This window comes from Denticeps clupeoides, chromosome 13 (assembly GCF_900700375.1).
Source record: "Denticeps clupeoides chromosome 13, fDenClu1.1, whole genome shotgun sequence".
Lineage (NCBI taxonomy): Eukaryota > Metazoa > Chordata > Actinopteri > Clupeiformes > Denticipitidae > Denticeps > Denticeps clupeoides.
The window spans coordinates 1,147,132-1,167,131 of record NC_041719.1 but is presented as its reverse complement, the minus strand read 5'-3'; the positions used below and the strand labels follow the sequence as shown (position 1 = coordinate 1,167,131).

The window sequence follows — 20,000 nt, the reverse complement described above, 5'->3', positions numbered from 1 at the left end:
CCGCGGCCGGAACCGGGGGGGACGGGGTCCGTACCTGGGAGTTGCAGTAGAGGCGGGACGGGTCCAGCCAGGCATATTTTGGTCCTTTGGTGCTGGGCGCCATGAGGGAAAGGTACCAGCCCTCTGTCCTCTCTGCTGGGACGCTGAGACAGTCCATTCTGGACGTTCCTTCGGCAGCTCTGCTCCGGGTCCTTGGGGCGTCGGCTCTTTCACGCAGAACGCGCTGCTGCCCTCTACGTTCCGCCCGGTCGGACAACTCATCTTCTAGGACAAAGTCGCCGGTCTGGAGAATCATTTCCCTCAGATATGTCCTCCTGTCAAACATTAAAATCTGTGTCCAGCCACCTCGGTAGATCATTGGACTACATTTTGGACTTCTCCACGTCTACAACTGTAGGACAGACCATCACCAACCCTGCACTGACGCCACCTGCAGGCTCAGTCTACCCTGGAAGGACGTCCCTCTCTGTTTTTCTCCGTCCCAACGTCTCTTCCCACCTTTTTTCTCTCTGTGTGGAGTTGTTCCTTGTGTGCAGAAGGGTCAAGTGTTGGGGTGTCAACTGTAGGGCCTCTGAAAACCCATCGAGACGTACTGTATGGGCAGTGGTGGCCTAGCGGTTAAGGAAGTGGCCCCGTAATCAGAAGGTTGCCGGTTCGAATCCCGATCCGCCAAGGTGCCACTGAGGTGTCACCGAGCAAGGCACCGTCCCCACACACTGCTCCCCGGGCACCTGTCATGGTGTCCACTGCTCACCTAGGGTGATGGGTGTGCACCGTGTGCTGTGCTGCTGTGTCTCACAAGTGACAATCACTTCACTGTATGTGATTTTGGGATATATAAGAAATAAATGTTCGCTTGGCTTCTAACATGCATCAGTCGTAGGTCGTTTTAAACGGGGTGCGGCGCTGATGAGAAAGGGACGAGGACAGGCCTGTAGAAGTTGACTCGGAGCCGTGACTGTCTGTCCCAGCGTCTAAAACCAGGCGTAAGGACCCCGGGGCATCGTGGCCGGGACCGGGAGACCCAGGAGGAGTTCTGAACGAGGACACCTCACACCACCCGTCTTCTCCTCCAACACCGGTCTCCCGGGGACGCGACTCGGACGAGGGCGATCGGGTGGCAGTAAGGGGAGCCGGAGGGCGTCTCCCCGCGCCGAGTCGCATGTTGCCTCTGCTGATCTTGCATCACTTCCTCCGCCCTCCATCAATCGGATTGTGCGTGCCTTTGGCCTTTACGAGGCGCCGGGAGCCCACGCCTCCGCAGCAGCTCCTTTGTGGAGGTGACCATGTGACCGAAGCGGCGCAGCACAATGGCCCCTTTTCTCGCCGCCTTCGCCCGCGGTTTAAAACCCATTTGCATGAAATTAAACTAGTGCACTCTGTTCAGGGCCATTAAGCCGACTTCACTTTAATAAGCGATTCGCTTAATCAAACACTGAAAACCCACTTGTTTAAAAAGTGTTTCAAACGAGTCGAACACTAACACACACACACACACTCACTCACAAAATAAAAATGTATTATTATTATTATTTTTTTTATTTCCCCAGCATGTTCTATTCCTGACAAGTTAGGCCCTATCAGGGCTCTTAGTTTTTGGCGTCTGCAAAGTAGCGTAATTTAAATTAAAGTTAAGTAAAGCAAAAAGTAAATTAAAGTAATTTAAAGTAAAGTAAGGTAAAAAGTAGTCATTTAAATTAAAGAGTAAAGTAATTTAAATTAAAGAGTAACGTAATTTAGAGTAAAGTAAATTAAGGTAAAGCAAAAAGTAAAGTAATTTAAAGTAAAGTAAGGTAAAAAGTAGTCATTTAAATTAAAGTAAAGAGTAAAGTAAATTAAAGTAATTTAAATTAGATTAAAGAGTAACGTAATTTAGAGTAAAGTAAATTAAAGTAAAGCAAAAAGTAAAGTAAAGACTGAGCTGAGCTGCTTGCACCATGTTGGGAGGAAGCATATTTGAAAATAGCGTCATTTTTATGATTATTACTTTATTATCACTCGGATGAATGTGCAGCTGAATGGCTCCCCTAATCCCGGGGCGCCCTGGCCGACCCCGTTGGATCGGAGGAGTCACCCCATCCTGGGTTGCCATGGTGAGGACCCTCCTCTGCGCCGCGTCACCGGGGGAGGTAACTCCCGGTCAAAGCCCCCGTCCCGGGTCTCCCCGCGTCAGACCCGCTCTTCAACCCGCCCGGAACCCCGGAAAACGGGTTCATGAGTCGGGAGGCTCCTCCCACCGCGCAGCGTTGTTAAGAGCCGCCCGGCGGCCGCCGCTCCCCACACGGCCGCGATGTGGACGCTGCTTCTCCTCCTCCTCCTCCTCCTGTCCGGCGTGGACGCGGACGGCTCCGGGGGGACGGGCAGGAGGACCAGGCGCGGCTTCACCTACCCGGGCACCCTGTGGTGCGGAGCCGGGAACATCGCGGACAGCTACGAGCAGCTGGGTGAGTCCGACCTCCGGCGTCCGGAGTGACGTCACGGCCGCGGACCTAACGGACCTTGTGCCGCCCCTGCAGGGAGTTTGCGGAGACGGACCGGTGCTGCCGGGTCCACGACCACTGTCCCCACGTCGTCCACGCCTTCTCCTCCAACTACGGCTACACCAACTCAAGTGGCACTCCATCTGCCACTGCGACTGCGGACAACGCGTCAGTCCGGTCCCCTTCTGCTCCACGGTGGCGGTGAGGGCGGAGTCGGGTGTTAACGCGGTTCCTGTCCCCGCAGGCTGAAGCAGTGTCTGAGGACGGTGAACGACACGGCGTCCAGGGTGGTGGGCCAGGCCTTCTTCAACGTCATCGAGGTGCCCTGCTTCCGGTTCTCCTACGAGGAGCAAGTGTGTGGAGCGTCACTGGTACGGCGTGTGAGTATCGCTTGCCCGCTCCGTGCCCGTCGCCCGTCAGTGTCTCACGTCTCCCGCTGTCCCCCTCTCTCTGTCTGAAGGTGTAAGCGCTATGACACGGTCCCTGTCGCCGTTGTCACCGAGTCGGTCCCCTACGACTTTGGGGGCATCGAGGTGATTGACGAGCTCCCACTTCCCAGGCCGGGCCAGGAGGCGGAGAAGACAAACGAAGACTCCACCCAGTCCCTGTCCAACATGGTGACGGCTGCTGAGGACTTCATCAAGGTCCTGGCCACCGTGTCCACGTCCCAGAGCTCCTCCGCAGACGCGGGCAGAGCAGGCGGCCAGAACTCCGACAAGAAGAGGAAGAAGGACGGAGGCAAGAAGAAGAAGAAGATGAAGAGCAGGAAGGGGAAAGGCAGGAAGAAGCAGCGGCCCGCCGGAACCCTCCTGAAGGCCGAGGACGGAACCGCTCGGAACCGCACGGACGAGGTCATCGGCAAGAGCAACTCCATCGAGGAGTCTTTGGCGAAGACGCTCGGCGAGGCGGAGCTGCAGGTGAACGAGGAGCTGACCAACACCATGATGAGGGACGACTCCGCCCCCCCGGCGACCCCAGAGCGGGGCGACCTCGCCGAACCCCCGACTCGCGCCGACGGCAACGTTACCGTGGCAACCACAGCCCAGAGACTGAGGCCGAAGGCCCGGGAGAGGAAGAGGACGAGGAAGGTGCCGCACCCGGGGGGGAGGAGGAGAACGAGAACCCCCGCCCCCCCCGCCATAGAACCTCTCACACACTGAGCACGGAACCACGCCGGTCCCGTCAGAGAACAAGAACTCTGCAGCACGTTCTAACATCGGTTCCGTCCTCAAGATGATTTGACGTTGTGTGTAACTGTCCCTTCTCTCCTGTCCTCTGATGAAATCTGTAGAACGAATGCACCAGCAGACAATGTTCTTCTTCCTGAATAAAGAAACCTCCTTTTTTTAAACGCAGCCCGACTCGTTCCGTCAGCAGATTCCTCGCCGCGAGATAACCGGGGGCTTCGGTTGTGACTTTCGGGACGCCGTGAACCTCCGGAGCTCCCAATCTCGTCCCTCTGTGTACTTGTGTACAGTGACAGGACGTTCGCTTGACTTTGACGTCAAGGGGTGGAGATGTTCCGTCAGGTGAACGCTGGCGTGATAAAAGTGCAGGATGAGAGTAGATCAGCGTTCCGCTCTGTGACGCCCCCCTTATCTGAGTTGTGGAGAAGCAGCCAAAACAGGAGCTTCTTCCCAAACCAAAAGTCCCGTCTTATCACCGCCAAAGAACGATGAGGGAAAAGCCAGAATCCGGTTCGTCATTCCAACGCTCAGTACTTTGGTGGTACTAGCCTAGTGGGTAACACACTAGCCTGTGAACCAGAAGACCCAGGTTCAAACCCCACTTACTACCATCGTGTCCCTGAGCAGGACACTTAACCCAGAGTGTCTCCAGGGGGGGACTGTCCCTGTAACTGGATAAGGGCGTCTGGTAAATGCGGTAAATTTAAATGTACTTTCTTATTTCTACGTGTAACGAAACCAGCCGGCATATGAACCGCGTGGACGGGCAGGAGGTCCAGCACTCCCTCGGTCCCCAGGAGGTTTAAGGAACGGGGTCACATTCTTCCCGAGGGGATAAATCTAAACCCGGTGGCCCCATCTACCCAGCTGGCACAGTGGCCAAGGTCCTCGGTCAGCTGACCACCACGCGCACGGGGCCGGTAAAATATCGTAATCTCAGGAGGGGTCGGGCGAGTTCGTGCTCTTCCAACATGACCGAGACCCTCTTGCTAGAACAGTGAGCAGAATAGAACAAAGACAAGAGCCCGGGACAACGGAGGGGCATTCAGGAGCTGCGGGGTCAGAGGGCGCGACCCCAACTCAACAGAGCAGCGGCGAGGAAGATGTCCTCCTGTCCCAGCACAAGATCCATCGGTGAGAGAAAGAAATGGTGGAGGTGTGACGAAATGAAGTGTGAGAACCACAGCAGCTTATGGGCAGCTTAAATAAAACGGGTCAACGACCCCGAGTGACCCCACCGGATCCACCGGCACGACACGTGAGCAGGCGGTCAACGGGTTAACAAAGAAACCCACGTACATCGCAGACACAACACGTACCGCGGGGAAATCAGACCGGAATGTTTTAATACAGAGGGGGGAATGAATGAAAGTACAAGGAGGGTCAGAACAAAGACCCCAAACTAGATTCTAGAAAAAAAAGACCCGCGCCAAACAAAGACTACATAATCCAGAAAGAACAGCGACCTCAACAATCTACAGCTTTCACCGCGGTGCGAACGTCTAATATTTGCACCATTTTACATTTTCAGTGTCTGGTTTTGAGATATATTTTTTGAGACATTTTTTTCCTCTAATAAAGTCCAACCTTTAGCCCAGGACCGAGGTTCTTTCAATCGGCCAACACACACATTCCGAAAGTGCCGCACATTCCCGTCGGAAGTTCTGCCGCTGTTTTCCGCACAGCAGGGTAACAGACATGCAGACGAGCTCTTACTTAACTTTAAATGACATATTTAAGTGAAATATTTCTGTATAATTACCAGTTCCGCCTTTATTTTTTTTTTTAAACGATTGGTAACATGGTTCGCGCTTTTTTAAAACGATGATTGTGAAGAACGGAGATGGAAGCCTGGCGCCGGACTGGGCGGCCAAGCTCAGGTGGAGGGTGAACCCGCATCTGAGGGGCATCCGGGGGGGGTGTAAGGTCAGGATGGGGGGTGACCCCTGTCATTAAGTAAAACAGCTCCCCTATTGGTGCTCATCAGAAAAATCTATATTTCTGTATTTTTCTAAACGGTTATTTTTACTAGGGTAGATTGGGAAGTAGAAGCCCTATAACCTTCAGGCTGTGAGGTAAAAAGAAATCCCAGGTAAGACACTTTATCCTCATCCTTTATTTCGCTGGTGCTTTTAAAAGGACAAGTTTCAAATCGAGCAGACTCTAATGGTACACGGTTTGGTTAGTTCGGTTTTCCCTATCCGAAGCGGCCCGGTGGGATTTCCGTGGGCCTGGGACTAGGACACCTGCTCGACCGGCTCACCAGCATGTCCCCGATCTGAATCGGGAGGGAAAAAGCCAGCGTTAGACGAGAAGGAGACTCAGCGGCTGGTCGTGAAGCTGCTGGACCTGCGTGAAGACCTGAACGTGTGGAGGAGCGCTGAGGACGTAGGTGACTGCGCTGGCGATGTCCTCTGCCTGCAAACACTGCGGAAAGGGAGGGACAAGTCAGACCCGGGGGAACACAGGACACGCAGGGACGGAGGACAGAGGGACACCTCAGACCTTGATGCCGGCGTAGATGGCCGCGGCTTTCTCCGGGCTCTGGCTGTGGAGTCGGGACGCAAACTCCGTCTCCACCAGTCCGGGCGATATGGCCTGGAAGAATGATCGAATCACACACACTAACAGGAAGCACAGCGGCATGCTGGGTAACGTGAACCATACCGTGGCCCGGATGTGGCTCTTCGCGTCCCGGAGCTCCTGGCGAAGGCCCTCGGTGAGAGCGGTCACCGCGTACTTGGTGGCACTGTAGAAGTGAACGTCCGGATTGGGCACAACCCGATGTCCGCTCATGCTGCAACACAGCAGAGGGCAGCTGAACGATCGGCCGTCCGCGCCACTCTCTAGTCAGGGACTTCACTCACCTGTTAATGTTGATGATGTGACCGTCGTCCACGTCCCTCTCCTTCATGGACCGGTAGGATTCCCGTGTGCAGATGGACAGGGCGAGGATGTTCACCTGAAAAGACTGAAGTTATACCACCAGCTGAACTGGCCCAGACAAGTGGACAATTCATGTCCAGTTCTCCTGTATTGTTGTGTGTCCAAATATCTCGAAAAGTGTCCATGTGGTTTTAATACAGAGGACACATATCAACATGTACTGTGAAACACTTACATCCATCATGGTCCTCCAGCCTTGAGTTCTCCCCACTCAGCAGCGGCTCTGGCTGGGCCAAGCCTGCGTTGTTGACGCACACGTCAACGCCCCGGTGCTGGGACTTGATGGCCGTGAACATGGCCAGGATCTCCTCCTCACTGGACAGGTCGCATTTGTACGGGATGAGCGAGCCGCTGAGTCCGGCACTCTTACACTCCGCCGCCAGTTTCTGAGCCGGGGGGGACAGTTTCCTACAATGAACTCATCAGGACAAATTTCCGAAACGCATACACGACAACATCTGGCAACACGGAGACGTTATGATTATTGTAGAAAGTTAGAGATCTGGCAACCCTGCGTCTGCATCAGATGGTTGGAGAAATCCGACGTGACAGAACATCCAGACTCCAGGCAACCCTTTACCACTCAAATTCTAACCCTGGACTGAAATGCACATTTTTATCCTGCTGGTTCTCTTTATTTCTAGCACCAACAGACCATGGGTATGAAGGTAAAACACTTAAAGTAAAGTTAGCAGTGACTTATGTATTCGACAGACATGAATAGAACTTTGCCGCATTTTCTCCTACTGATTAAACAAAAACCTAGAAATTCTCCACAGTCTGTCTGTGAATTTACACACACACACGCTGGTTTTTCAATTGTGAAAATGCTGAATATTACAGCCACTCGCTGGGCTTTTGACTGTATGGAACGTTTCAAAACAAAAGCCCAAATCCAACATTATTACTTACGGCTTCTCCATTTGGAACTTTTATTTTGAAATAAAAGCGGGGTGAGAAGAGCGGCTGAATTATTCAGCATTTTCACAATTTATCGGCGTGTGTAAATTCGGAACATAACGTGGCTTTGTGAACGTGATTTTGTGATTAATGAGTGAGAGAATCCATGAATGTCCGTCGAATTCACAACACGCTGCAACAACTTGACTGAGATGGTAAGAACGTGAAAAGGCAGGTGAACTGGTGATCTGGACGTGGCACGCAGGTAAACCGGTGAATGATTGATGGCAGCTCCGGTTCCGCTTTGCGCAAGCGCACTAGGATTCGCACAAGACCGGTTCAGGCCCGGCCCGGCCCGGCCCGTTACCTCGATCCTCTCCACGTTCCGGGCGCAGCCGACCACCTTCATCCCGCTCTGCACCAGCGACCGGGCCACCGCCGCTCCGATCCCCGCGGAGGCTCCGGTCACCAGCGCCACTCTGCCCGTCCAGCGCTCCATTTTCGCCGCCGCCGCCGCCCCCTGCCGGCGATCCCAGGACCACCACGGGGCGGGGCTAACGCCGAGGGGGCGTCGCCCGGCGGAATGAACAACCAATAAATCAGCCGCTCTGTCACGTGACCGCACCGGGCGGAAGTAGAATCGCTTGAAATCAGTTCCCTTCACTCCTGGCAAGCAAGAAAGCAAGTAGTTTATTATCTCGATGTGACTTTATTTCAAAAAGGGGTGCTAGTGGGTAAAACACTCGCCTTTGAACCAGAAGACCCAGGTTCAAACCCCACTTACTATCATCGTGTCCCTGAGCAAGACACTTAACCCTGAGTGTCTCCAGTGGGGGACTGTCCCTGTAACTACTGATTGTCGCTCTGGATAAGGGTAAATGCGGTAAATGTAAAAAGAAACAGTATATATCAGTAGAACCACTGGCGTGACCTCAGCCAACTCCCAGGAGTGAAGGGAACTGATTTCAGTGTGACGTTTATCGCTGCTGTGTGATATTAATGCTGATTTATGATTGACGCAGGCTGGCGGCCGTGGGAACTGTCCCGTAAAGAGAAGCGCCACTTTACGCCCCACTTATCTGGCTGCCAGGGCCATGAAGACATCGTGGCACCCAGACTGTCAACAGTGGCAGCAGCGTTTGTCCCCAGTAAAACTGGGAGTAAAACTGCAGACAAGATCATCGAGCTAAATCCCCCGTTACGATCTTCTCGTTCCTTCGTGCTGCAGCCTACACCTTCTACACCATGCTGGATTAAATCAGCGTTTTCACCAGATTCCGGGCTCACTCTCACACAGACACACAAAAGAACCGAACCTGGGGTTCTGATTGGCTGAGAGGACTTTGGGGGCGTCATTCCTCCTCGGTGTCCCCATGCGTCTTTTCTCAGTGCGAATTCTTTATTGCAGCAAGAGCCATAAACCCTGGACAACATTTCCATGGTGTAGTGCGGCATCGCTTCCACAAACAAGTTACACAACGATCGTAAGGCTTTACTTTAATGAGTATACGTGTCTGCAGGTACAAAATATATTGCGCCACAAAAGTTTTTTTTTTTTAACACATTACAACACATTACAATGCAGAAACGCTTGAGATGGAGGTGTGTGTGTGTGTGTGTGTGTGTGTGTATTGTGACATTTTGGCACCGGGCACCTGTGTTCAAGGTCCAGCGCAGCACATTTATACTGAGATTTATACTGAATTTAAAGGCGGCCAATCAAAACGGCAGTCAGCCCGGCGCGGTGTAAATAATAAAGACAAGTGGGTGACATGGCCGCGTCCTGGAAATGCCATGTGCTGATTTAACGGGCCAGAGATAAGGCCGTGAGAACCGAGCAGCCCAGGAGCAGGCCGCTGGCCCACACTGCGGCGGAACCCGAGCGGAACACGTCCCGCCGGTTGAGAGGCTGCACGGGCCGGTACGTTCTGGTCATGGGCCTTCCGTTCGGGAACCTCAGGCCTGAGAATGCAGACAGCTGGAGATAAAGACAAGACGTTAGGTGGCGGCCCCGTCCTCCCCAGCGTCTCCGAGGACAAGCTCCTCTACCTGCTGTTTACTGAGCAGGATGGTCCGCTGGAATATTGTCCAGACCACCGACTCGTCGCAGCCAGGCGTGGTGAGGGAGCCGTGGTAGCGGAAGTAGCGGTCCCGCTCGGACCGGGGGAGGACAAGCATGTCCAGAGACAGGTCCATGAGGGTGGTGTTGGTACCTAGCGGTGGGCAGGACGCACGGTTTGGTTTTTCGCGTGGCTGTGGTCAGTACCTGAACGTCAGACTCCTACCGGCTCCTGTGATGTTCCTCAGCGCTTTAATGATGGAGTCGTACTTCCCGTTCCAATTGGCCGATTCCTGCCGCAGAATAGTGAACAGAATATTGAGCTAATGGCTGAGCCAATCACGAGCCACGTAACGTCCTCAGACCTGGACACATGTAGGACTGACTGGTGAAGCTAAACTAGATTCTAGATTGATATTCAATGGTGGAATCCATCTAGATTCGGAGATTCATTTCTAATCAGCAAGTGTGAGCCGGAGTCCCTCACCTCATAGAAGAAGCCGAGGACGGCAACTCCCGCTGGATCAAGCAGCGCGTCCGCCAAAGAACCAAACTTATCCTTGATGTGAACGACGTGCAGCTGTGGGGACAATCGAGACACACACACACACACACACACACACACTCACCGGGAATCCATCTCTCCATAAGCAGCCCACGTCACCATAACCATGATTCTGCGATAATTCATTTATTTCTGGACGTCTGCTCTCTACGAAACTGACATGACAGCTACACATCAGATATCTACCATTTACAGCATTTACCAGAGCAACTTGCAGTCAGTAGTTACAGGGACAGTCCCCCCTGGAGACACTCAGGGTTAAGCGTCTTGCTCAGGGACACGATGGTAGTAAGTGGGGTTTGAACCTGGGTCTTCTGGTTCACAGCCCACCAGGCTACTACCACCCTATGTCCCTGAGCAGGACAGTGAACCCTGAGTGTCCCTGTCACTAATGATAAGGACGTCTGGTAAATCCCCGCATTATTTGAAACAATAGAGGAAAACCGTCCTGTTTTAGTGTCACTGATGCGAGGATTAATAGTTCTGTTTAATGCAGCTTATCAGTAACGTATCACCATATAGTGGCCATATAGCGGGTAACACACTCGCCTATGGACCAGAAGACCCAGGTTTGAACCCCACTTACTACCATCATGTCCCTGAGCAAGACACTTAACCCTGAGTGTCTCCAGGGGGGGACTGTCCCTGTAACTACTGACTGTAAGTCGCTCTGGATAAGGACGTCTGGTAAATGCCATAAATCTACATCGTGTCTTTTTTTTCGTCCCTGCGTGAGCAAAGCTCTTCACAAACGTTCTTCTCATGTGCAATGAGAGGCAAGAATTGTCTCGCGCAACCAGTTGATCCTGAAATCAAGACGTTTGCACCACTGATGGACCTCCGTCCCAGGAGAAGACATCGGGTCTGACGGACAACCTCATGAACATTCCCGGGGATCGGTAAGTGTGATATCGGCGGGACGCCACTCTACCTCCATAGGGTACCGCTCTCCATCGACTGTGTGTTCGGACCCGAGCCCGCCGTCCCGTCCCCAGTGCAGGTGCAGCTGGACGGCCTTGTACGTGGCGTTCAAGTGGCCGCCGCTGATCTTCGCCGTGTCTGGCAGGTTGATCTGGACTGCAGATCCACGAGGACCCAAGTCAGTGTGTGTGTCTGTGTGTGTGTGTGTGTGTGTGAAACACTCACCTGTGTGTCCGTTGTTGATGGCGTAGCCGTGGAAGGCGAGCTGGTAGCCGGTGAAGGTGAGCGGGCCGAGGCGGCCGTCCGATCGGGCCCTGCTGGTCACGATGTTGATGGGCGACTGGGCGGAACCTCCGCACGCGGCGGCCACCGCCGTCCAGTTGTCCGGAACTGTTGGACACACACGTCCCCGGTCGGCTCAGGTGCACCGGTGGGATCATGAGAGGGAAAGACACGCTCACCTGCACAGGCGTCCCCGCAGGAGAACTGGGAGTCGTAGCACCAGCCTGCAAAACACCAGTCGTGATTCACCGGGCCACATGGGTCGGGTCAGGTGACGGGACGGCTCGGGCCGCTGGACGTACCGGCGCCTGCGGCCGCTCCCAGGGAGCAGAGGAGCAGCGAGAGGACGAGCGGGAGACGCATCCTGTCCGTGCCGCGGCCCGACGGGCGTCCCGCTTTATTTGACAGGTGAGGGCGGCTCCGCCCAGGACAGCGGCGCGTTAATGCTTGTTTGCGAAAGGATGAGTCGGCGGCCGGTGAAGACAGGTAGCAGATGAGAAAATTGATGCGTGGGGGCGCGGCCGTCCGTTTGAGGCGGAATTATCACCGCTGTATCGATGTTTGTGTTGGTGGGACGTTTATTTCAGTGTCCACGGCTGCCAAGAGAAATAAACTAATAAATTAAGTCCAACGAACGTACATTAGCCCGAGATCAGAGGTCAAGTTCACGTTCTGAGGATGCCGAATATCAGATTAAGCGGCTGTTTAATGATTAATGAATTATGAAGGGAGGGCGGGAACAGCAGATTTTAAAATGTTGTCAGTGGGCGAACGGTGACCTCTGACCTGCTGACGAGCTGCATGTGACTGCAGCCACACGGGGGCAGCAGATGGCCCACATGGGGCAACATGGACTTCCTTTACCTTTCGCTCTCCATGCGTCCACCACTGAAGTTAAATTATTCTGAAAAATTCATATTTTAACACGTAACCTGGCAACAGCTGAGTAGAGTCCACACGCACACACACTCAGGTGACTCCTGCGCATCTGATTTCATTCAGGCTCGCCTCGTGGTGAAGACGATCTGTATTATCCCACGGGTTCATTTTGGGCGATAATCCCATGTTGTACAGAAATAGGAGGGTGATGCAAGATGGACTGGGCGTCGGCTGTACAGCCACCACATACAGTACAGGCCAAATGTTTGGACACCTTCTCATTCAACGTGTTTTTTTTACCTTTATGACCATTTACGTTGGTAGATTCTCACTGAAGGCATCAAAACTATGAATGAACACGTGTGGAGTTCTGTACTTAACAAAAAGTGGAGACCTGACCTCCACAGTCACCGGACCTGAACCCAGTCCAGATGGTTTGGGGTGAGCTGGACCAACAAGTGCTAAACACCTCTGGGAACTCCTTCAAGACTGTTGGAGAAGCATTTCAGGTGACGACCTCTTGAAGCTCATCGAGAGAATGCCAAGAGTGTTCAAAGCAGTAATCAGAGCAAAGAAACTAGAATATAAAACATGTTTTCACTTATTTCACCTTTTTTGTTAAGTACAGAACTCCACATGTGTTCATTCATAGTTTTGACGCCTTCAGTGAGAATCTACCAACGTAAATGGTCATGAAAATAAAGAAAACACGCTGAATGAGAAGGTGTCCAGGCTTTTGGCCTTTACTGTATGCTGTCATAACCTCAGCATTTAACCCGAACATTTACAATTCATTAGTCTTGGGGCAGTCAGGGTCTTCAAATGAAATTCCAGGGTCCTTCCTCATTATGATTGACTGTGGACCCCAGGCTCTTCAGTGTGAACCAGCGCGGTCTGGTGGAGGCTGGGTTATTTTACAGTAAAGATTAACATCAAGATCACAAAAGTTCTGACAGGATTTTATTTCTATTTGAACCTCCACACCCTCCCCCACATCCTCCTCTCAGGTCTGGGCGTTGAGACGACCGCCACTTTCTATTTATGACAGCAAGAACACCACAAGTTCTGCAGATGAAGATGAACTTCTGCAGCACTTCCTGTCAGCAAAGTACAAAGCAGCAAACACAGTTCGGCACAAAAAGAAATAAAATGTTATAATAATAGATCTTCATCTATTTTTTTTATCATCACTTTGTATTTTTAACAGCATAGGGAGCAATTTATGAGAAGTGTTTTTTATTATATTCTACCTATCACACAGCCACACATTAAAACCTCCCGTCAAGTGTATGCAGGGACAGTCCCCCTCATGGTCCCAGATGTGCCATCAGATGAAGATGGGTCTGCACATGTGACCGCTGTGGGGCAGGGTACATTGCCCCCCTCCGGGACCTGCATCCGTGTAAAAAACAGGCAAAAAAAAAGTGCCCCGCTGGCTGCCCTCCATGTCAAAAGTTGGGGGTGCCATGTGGTGTTCACAATGGGGCGCATCTGTAGAACAAAAAACGTGCAAAGGGGCAACAAATGAGAGTGGTCTGAAAGTATTTATTCATGGTACGGGACGCCGTGGCGGACCTCCACGCTTCCTGTCTGCAGATAGAACGTTGCTGAAGGTGCCGTACATTCAGTTCAGCAGAAGACGGGCGTAATGTATGCAAATCGCCACCCACAAATTTAAAGGTCACAACGTAACGGTAGACGGAGCCACTTCTCACTTTCGGAGCTGCCATCAGTTCTCTGCGTGACCTTAAAAGGTGAAGAGGTCTGGGTTTTTTTTCTCTTCTCGCTGTGGCCCTGATGGAGAGGTTCGAGCTCTTCCTGTGGTTTCTGAACACGTGTCTGAAGAGCGGGTTAAAAAAAAACGAGCCGCAGACTCATCTTCAGCCAGAACGCAGGAGAACATGGAGGTAAGATCAAACCTTGTCTAATGTCCTTTTTTTTTCCTGTCTCCGTCGATATAAAGAAATTTCTAGAAATAAATCGTGCGCACCTGCTCAGATCTTCTCCAGGCACGGGAGAGGCACGCTGTGTGTGTGTGTGTGTGTGTGTGTGTGTGTGAGTGTGTTTTGTGGAGACGGTGCGTGAAGACGACGGACAGAGTGAAGACCCACAGGTACAGTGCAGTCTTCCATAAAGTAGAAAGCACTACTAAACTCCTCATGATGCTGTAGTGTTTCCTACTTTATGGATGACTGTACTGTTGGCTGCAGTGAGGAGCTGCTGGACCAGACGTCTCGGTGGAACCACAGCACTTTATTATAAGTCCAGTGTACTTCCTCATCGCACTTCTGTATTCAGCCATGAGCTTCACATCCTGCTTCACACTGAGTGTCTGCGTGTCTTCATGTATTTGAGTACTGTGGTGTGTGTAAAAAATAAAGTATGAAGTGCTATATTGTCCTGCCATGTGATTAATAAATAGGATACAGCAGGTGCAGAAGTGGGTACAGTGGGTGCAGTAGAGGGTACAGCGGGTGTGGAAGTGGATACGGTGGGTGCAGTAGAGGGTACAGCAAGAGCAGAAGTGGGTACGGTGGGTACAGTAGAGGGTACAGCAGGTGCAGAAGTGGGTACGGTGGGTACAGTAGAGGGTACAGCAGGTGTGGAAGTGGATACGGTGGGTGCAGTAGAGGGTACAGCAAGAGCAGAAGTGGGTACGGTGGGTGCAATAAAGGGTACAGCAGATGCAGAAATGGGTAGAGTAGGTGTGGGTACGGTGGGTGCAGAAGTGGGTACATTGGGTGTAATAGAGGGGAAAGTAGGTGTGGGAGCGGTGGGTGCAGTAGAAGGTACAGCAGGTGCAGAAGTGGGTACGGTGGGTGCAGTAGAGGGTACAGCGAGTGCAGAAGTGGGTATGGTGGGTTGCAGTAGAGGGTAGAATAGATGTGGGTACGGTGGGTGCAATAGAGGGTACAGCAGGTGCAGAAGTAGGTACGGTGAGTGCAGTAGAGGGTACAGCTGGTGCTAAAGTGGGTACAGCATCGTGCAGTAGAGGGTACATCAGGTGCTAAAGTGGGTACAGTGGGTGCAGTAGAAGGTAGAGTAGGTGCAGAAGTGGGTACGGTGGGTGAAGTAGAGGTTACAGCTGGTGCTAAAGTGGGTACAGTGGGTGCAGTAGAGGGTACAGCTGGTGCTAAAGTGGGAACAGTGGGTGCAGTAGAAGGTAGAGTAGGTGCAGAAGTAGGTACGGTGGGTGAAGTAGAGGGTACAGCAGGTGTTTAAGTGGGTACAATGGGTGTGGTAGAGGGTAGAGTAGGTGTGGGTACAGTGGGTTTAGAAGTGGGTACATTGGGTGCAGTAGAGGGTAGAGTATGTGCTAAAGTGGGTACAGTGGGTGCAGTAGACGGTACAGTGGGTGCTAGAGTGGGTACAGTGGGTGCAGCAGAGGGTAGAGTGGGTGCAGAAGTGTGTACGATGGGTGCAGTAGAGGGTACAGCTGGTGCTAAAGTGGGTACAGTGGGTGCAGTAGAGGGTAGAGTAGGTGCAGAAGTGGGTACGAGTGGGGTACAGTGGGTGCTAAAGTGGGTACAGTGGGTGGAGTAGAGAGTACAGCGGGTGTTAAAGTGGGTACAATGGGTGTGGTAGAGGGTAGAGTATGTGCTAAAGTGGGTACAGTGGGTGTAGTAGACGGTACAGCGGGTGCTAAAGTGGTTACGGTGGGTGAAGTAGCAGGTAGAGTAGGTGCAGAAGTGGCTACGGTGGGTACAGTAGAGGGTACAGCAGGAGCAGAAGTGTATACGGTGAGAGCAGTAGAGGGTACAGCGGGTGCTAAAGTGGGTACAGTGGGTGCAGTAGAGGGTACAGCGGGTGCTAAAGGTGGTACTGTGGGTGCAGTAAAGGGTACAGCATGAGCAGAAGTGGGTACGGTGGGTGCAGTAGAGGGTACAGCGGGTGGTTAAGTGGGTACTGTGGGTGCAGTAAAGGGTACAGCAGGAGCAGAAGTGGGTACAGTGGGTGCAGTAGAAGGTAGAGTAGGTGCAGAAGTGGGTACGGTGGGTGCAGTAGAGGGTACAGCGGGTGCTAAAGATGGTACTGTGGGTGCAGTAAAGGGTACAGCATGAGCAGAAGTGGGTACGGTGGGTGCAGTAGAGGGAGTGGGTACTGTGGGTGCAGTAAAGGGTACAGCAGGAGCAGAAGTGGGTACAGTGGGTGCAGTAGAAGTAGAGTAGGTGCAGAAGTGGGTACGGTGGGTGCAGTAGAGGGTACAGCGGGTGCTAAAGTGGGTACAGTGGGTGCAGTAGAGGGTACAGCGGGTGCTAAAGTGGTACTGTGGGTGCAGTAAAGGGTACAGCAGGAGCAGAAGTGGGTACGGTGGGTGCAGTAGAGGGTACAGCGGGTGGTTAAGTGGGTACTGTGGGTGCAGTAAAGGGTACAGCAGGAGCAGAAGTGGGTACAGTGGGTGCAGTAGAAGGTAGAGTAGGTGCAGAAGTGGGTACGGTGGGTGCAGTAGAGGGTACAGCGGGTGTAATAGAGGGTAGAGTAGGTGCGGGTACGGTGGGTACAGTAAGGCTTCATCTAAAGGCCACATTTAGCATCAGCAGATGCGGACAGGATGCCTCTCCATGTCCATGTCCACCAGTCCATGGTGCGTTCCTCAGCAGTTGCTAGTCCCATGGTAACGGCTCCAGGTAGTTGGACGGCACCAGACCCCGGTGGCCGTGCAGATCTGCCTGAATCAACAGAAGACATTAAAAAAAATCAGTATGTTCATCTAAAGCAGGTTTCATTGAGGACAGAGTGGGGTGAAATAAAGGTGTGTTACGTAATAGAAGCCGTCATGGTCCATCTCTCCAAAAACATAGATGATATCTCCGGAGCGAAATGGCAGCTCATCCTGAGAAACGTCGAGAGGGAACTTTTACTTGTTTTATATGAAATTGAAGTTGCGTGGCATGTTGTGCTTGTTTCTACCTCAATATCCACGTTAGGAGAGCTCTCCCACGGGTCATAATCAAAGATGGCCACCATCCTATGCACCACGTCCTCCAGTACACTGGAGGCCTCACTGGGGTCTGAAGACACACACACACCCGTCCCCATGAGTTCAGATCTGAAGTATACTGCTGCCACCTAGTGGTGATGCAGCAGCACGTCCTGCTGTCTGGGTTTTAGGAGACACTCTGGTACCTTTGGAGTTTGTGGGCGTGGCCTCAGGGAGAAAGCCCTGGTGAAACAGGTCAAGTTTGAGGTCTCCGTCGTCGATAGGGATTTCTGACACCATGTTGCTCGGAACGTAACCCGACTGGCCACCGCAGGTGCCGTGGTAGAAGCCATCAGCGTCCTTGTCACCGTATATCTGAAGGTTACAGTGACTGTTACGCAACCAGGGCAGCGCCTGACCTGGTATTTTTCACCACCCCTAAACCCACACAATAACAGAATGAAAAGTGGCCTCCACCTTGATGACCTGACCCTTGTGGAAGGGCAGCTCCTCTGCGCTGTCCTGGTTGGGGGACATCACCGCGGGGTCGTAGGAGAATAAAGCCACGAAGAGGCGGACGCTGGGGTCGTACATCTCCCTCTCTTGCTCCCAGGCCTGTACGTCCTCCGGTCCGGCCACCCTGAGCCCGTCGGGTACAGGTACACGTCCAGCCCGGTCATCGTCGCCTCCGTCTGACCACCAGATGCCTCGTCATCGGCTGAGGAAGTTAATCCTCTTTAAAGGTGGACAGACCTCATGATGTCCATTACGAAAACGCGGAGGGAGAGACAGAGACAGACACGATGGTGCTGATGTCCTGTAGGCTGAAGATCAGGTCGGGGGTTATTTTGGGTGCAGGGTTAATAGTCTGACGTCGGAGCTGTTCTAATCCTGACCTGGAGAATCTAGGCTCATTAGATGAGCACCACCCATCATGAAGATCCTGATCCACATCAATCATCATGAAGATCCTGAGATGCAAAAAAGTGAAACGTATTTTTTATTTAAATTACAGCCCAGTGTTGCTATGAATAATAAGGTTATTAAAAGACATGACACACCTGCTCTTTGGGATGAAGAGCACCGAGAACGTGAGGGTCCCGTAACGCGACACCCTCGCCGCACCCATATACGGGCTGTTACATCACGAGGCAGGCACCCACCTTTCTCGAGTGATGACGTAGGCGCGTCCGGACGAGCGCAGATCGCGGAGAGCAGCTGCAGCGCGAGCCTCGCGGCCCCGAAGCTCCGCGCGACGACCGACACGCCCGAACCGAGCCGAGCCGAGCCGAGCCGAGCCGAGAAGATGGTGGACCGCGACAGCTGGTGCAGAAGGCCAGGCTGGCCGAGCAGGCCGAGAGGTACGACGACATGGCGGCTGCCATGAAATCGGTGAGTTTCCTCCCCCGTCGCCCCCTTTTCCGCGCCACGCGTGCTGGGAGGATGAGGATGGAGCGCGTGGAGGAGCGGCGGTTTGGGCGGTGCCTCCCCGCTCGGCCGCCGAATGAATGAGGAGATACGAGGTAGCCCGCGGACCACCACGCCCGAATTCGACCGACGTCTCCACGCCGAGCGACGTAGGCGGCTGCAGAATTCCTTCCAGAACGTTCCAGCCCTGTCATACTGCAGTCATGGCCCGTCCAGAGCTGCCCCCTCCCTCCCTGAGACCCCCACCTCCGGCAGGGCGGTTTGCAGATCTGGGCTCCTGCAGGAGCGTCTGGGGGGACCCTGCAGGAGATCTGGGATCCTGTAGGCTGTCTGGAGGAACCCTGCAGGAGATCTGGGCTCCTGCAGGAGCATCTGGGGGGACCATGCAGGAGATCTGGTAGATCGGGAGCGTCCGGAGGGACCATGCAGGAGATCTGGGTAGATCGGGAGCGTCCGGAGGACCATGCAGGAGATCTGGGTAGATCAGTGGTGTCTGGAGGGACCGTGCAGGAGATCTGGGCTCCTGTAGGAGCATCTGGGGGGACTGTGCAGGAGATCTGGGTAGATCGGGAGCGTCTGGAGGGACCATGCAGGAGATCTGGGTAGATTGGGAGCGTCCGGAGGGACCATGCAGGAGATCTGGGTAGATCAGTGTTGTCTGGAGGGACCGTGCAGGAGATCTGGGCTCCTGTAGGAGTGTCTGGGGGGACTGTGCAGGAGATCTGGGTAGATCGGGAGCGTCCGGAGGGACCATGCAGGAGATCTGGGTAGATCGGGAGCGTCCGGAGGGACCATGCAGGAGATCTGGGTAGATCAGTGTGTCTGGAGGGACCGTGCAGGAGATCTGGGCTCCTGTAGGAGTGTCTGGAGGGACCGTGCAAGGGATCCGTGCTCCTGTAGGAGTGTCTGGAGGAACCCTGCAGGAGATCTGGGCTCCTGTAGGAGTGTCTGGAGGGACCGTGCAGGAGATCTGGGTAGATCGGGATCGTCTGGAGGGACCATGCAGGAGATCTGGGTAGATTAGTCTGGAGGGACCGTGCAGCAGATTTAGGCTCCTGCTCCCTGGCCCTGAGGAGCTGACTGGCAGCAGTGGTGACTTCATGAAGACTTTCTAACCTCTTTAATGTCATCCAGGCTGGTTCTGCAGGATCTCCCTTTTCAGAAGCAGGGACGCTCATGTTTCCTTTTTGTCGTATGTGTGACGTCTTCTGGATGTAAAAGTGAAAGCCGAGTGCTGGTGACGTCAGCGCTGCTGGGTTGGGGACAGGACAGGAGGATGTGGTTGTGAATCTCTCACTCGGGTGGCGGGGAGATTATAGATCAGGTTAGACCGTTAGACGAGGCAGGCGCTGCTTTTCCCGCGCCGCCGCGAATGTCACCCGTCCCCCGGGGCAGCGGTGGCCTTGTGGGAAGTGGTGCAGGGTGCAGAGCA

General features: G+C 53.4%; 5 protein-coding genes and 1 pseudogene across 13 annotated transcripts in view; 2 read left to right on the top strand and 4 right to left on the bottom strand.

Moving 5' to 3' along the window:
- Window positions 1–506, bottom strand: part of LOC114802406 (adenine phosphoribosyltransferase) — a 1,570-nt gene extending 1,064 nt beyond the window's left edge. Inside the window, exon 1 of one of the 2 annotated variants that reach the window (XM_029001290.1) lies at window positions 1–506. This exon is cut by the window's left edge and continues 144 nt beyond it. In XM_029001290.1, coding sequence (XP_028857123.1) covers window positions 1–358 — 358 coding nt within the window. In that variant the 5' untranslated portion in view covers window positions 359–506. The other variant, XM_029001291.1, reaches the window with a different exon arrangement.
- A 1,382-nt stretch (window positions 507–1,888) lies between these two features.
- Window positions 1,889–3,083, top strand: proca1 (protein interacting with cyclin A1). 3 transcript variants are annotated; one of them, XM_029001462.1, is made up of 4 exons: window positions 1,891–2,444; window positions 2,516–2,648; window positions 2,725–2,851; window positions 2,941–3,078. In XM_029001462.1, exons 1-4 carry the CDS (start codon window positions 2,291–2,293, stop codon window positions 2,944–2,946), a joined length of 420 nt encoding a protein of 139 aa, XP_028857295.1. In that variant the 5' UTR covers window positions 1,891–2,290; the 3' UTR covers window positions 2,947–3,078. The 3 variants fall into 3 exon arrangements, with proteins under 3 accessions (XP_028857293.1, XP_028857295.1, XP_028857294.1); XM_029001461.1 differs by having other exon boundaries at window positions 1,893–2,444; window positions 2,725–2,860; window positions 2,941–3,083; XM_029001460.1 differs by having other exon boundaries at window positions 1,889–2,444; window positions 2,725–2,973.
- A 2,685-nt stretch (window positions 3,084–5,768) lies between these two features.
- On the bottom strand, window positions 5,769–8,054 carry LOC114802250 (dehydrogenase/reductase SDR family member 11-like; annotated as a pseudogene).
- A 1,054-nt stretch (window positions 8,055–9,108) lies between these two features.
- ca4b (carbonic anhydrase IV b) lies at window positions 9,109–11,703 on the bottom strand. The gene is made up of 8 exons (XM_029000874.1): window positions 11,643–11,703; window positions 11,520–11,564; window positions 11,284–11,448; window positions 11,069–11,214; window positions 10,060–10,152; window positions 9,799–9,865; window positions 9,563–9,726; window positions 9,109–9,491 (listed from the first exon to the last, which is right to left on the bottom strand). Exons 1-8 carry the CDS (start codon window positions 11,701–11,703, stop codon window positions 9,318–9,320), a joined length of 915 nt encoding a protein of 304 aa, XP_028856707.1. The 3' UTR covers window positions 9,109–9,317.
- A 4,062-nt stretch (window positions 11,704–15,765) lies between these two features.
- On the bottom strand, window positions 15,766–18,536 carry LOC114801691 (RIMS-binding protein 2). Of its 4 annotated transcripts, none has more exons than XM_028999895.1 (7): window positions 18,202–18,536; window positions 18,037–18,111; window positions 17,618–17,964; window positions 17,347–17,515; window positions 17,131–17,231; window positions 16,982–17,053; window positions 15,766–16,889 (listed from the first exon to the last, which is right to left on the bottom strand). In XM_028999895.1, exons 3-7 carry the CDS (start codon window positions 17,732–17,734, stop codon window positions 16,824–16,826), a joined length of 525 nt encoding a protein of 174 aa, XP_028855728.1. In that variant the 5' UTR covers window positions 17,735–17,964; window positions 18,037–18,111; window positions 18,202–18,536; the 3' UTR covers window positions 15,766–16,823. The 4 variants fall into 4 exon arrangements, with proteins under 4 accessions (XP_028855728.1, XP_028855730.1, XP_028855727.1 ...); XM_028999897.1 differs by having other exon boundaries at window positions 18,304–18,536; XM_028999894.1 differs by having other exon boundaries at window positions 17,618–18,111.
- ywhag2 (3-monooxygenase/tryptophan 5-monooxygenase activation protein, gamma polypeptide 2) overlaps window positions 18,295–20,000 on the top strand; it is a 6,378-nt gene continuing 4,672 nt past the window's right edge. Inside the window, exon 1 of one of the 3 annotated variants that reach the window (XM_028999890.1) lies at window positions 18,295–18,532. In XM_028999890.1, coding sequence (XP_028855723.1) covers window positions 18,512–18,532 — 21 coding nt within the window. In that variant the 5' untranslated portion in view covers window positions 18,295–18,511. The remainder of the gene's footprint in view (window positions 18,533–20,000) is intronic. The other 2 variants (XM_028999887.1, XM_028999888.1) reach the window with 2 other exon arrangements.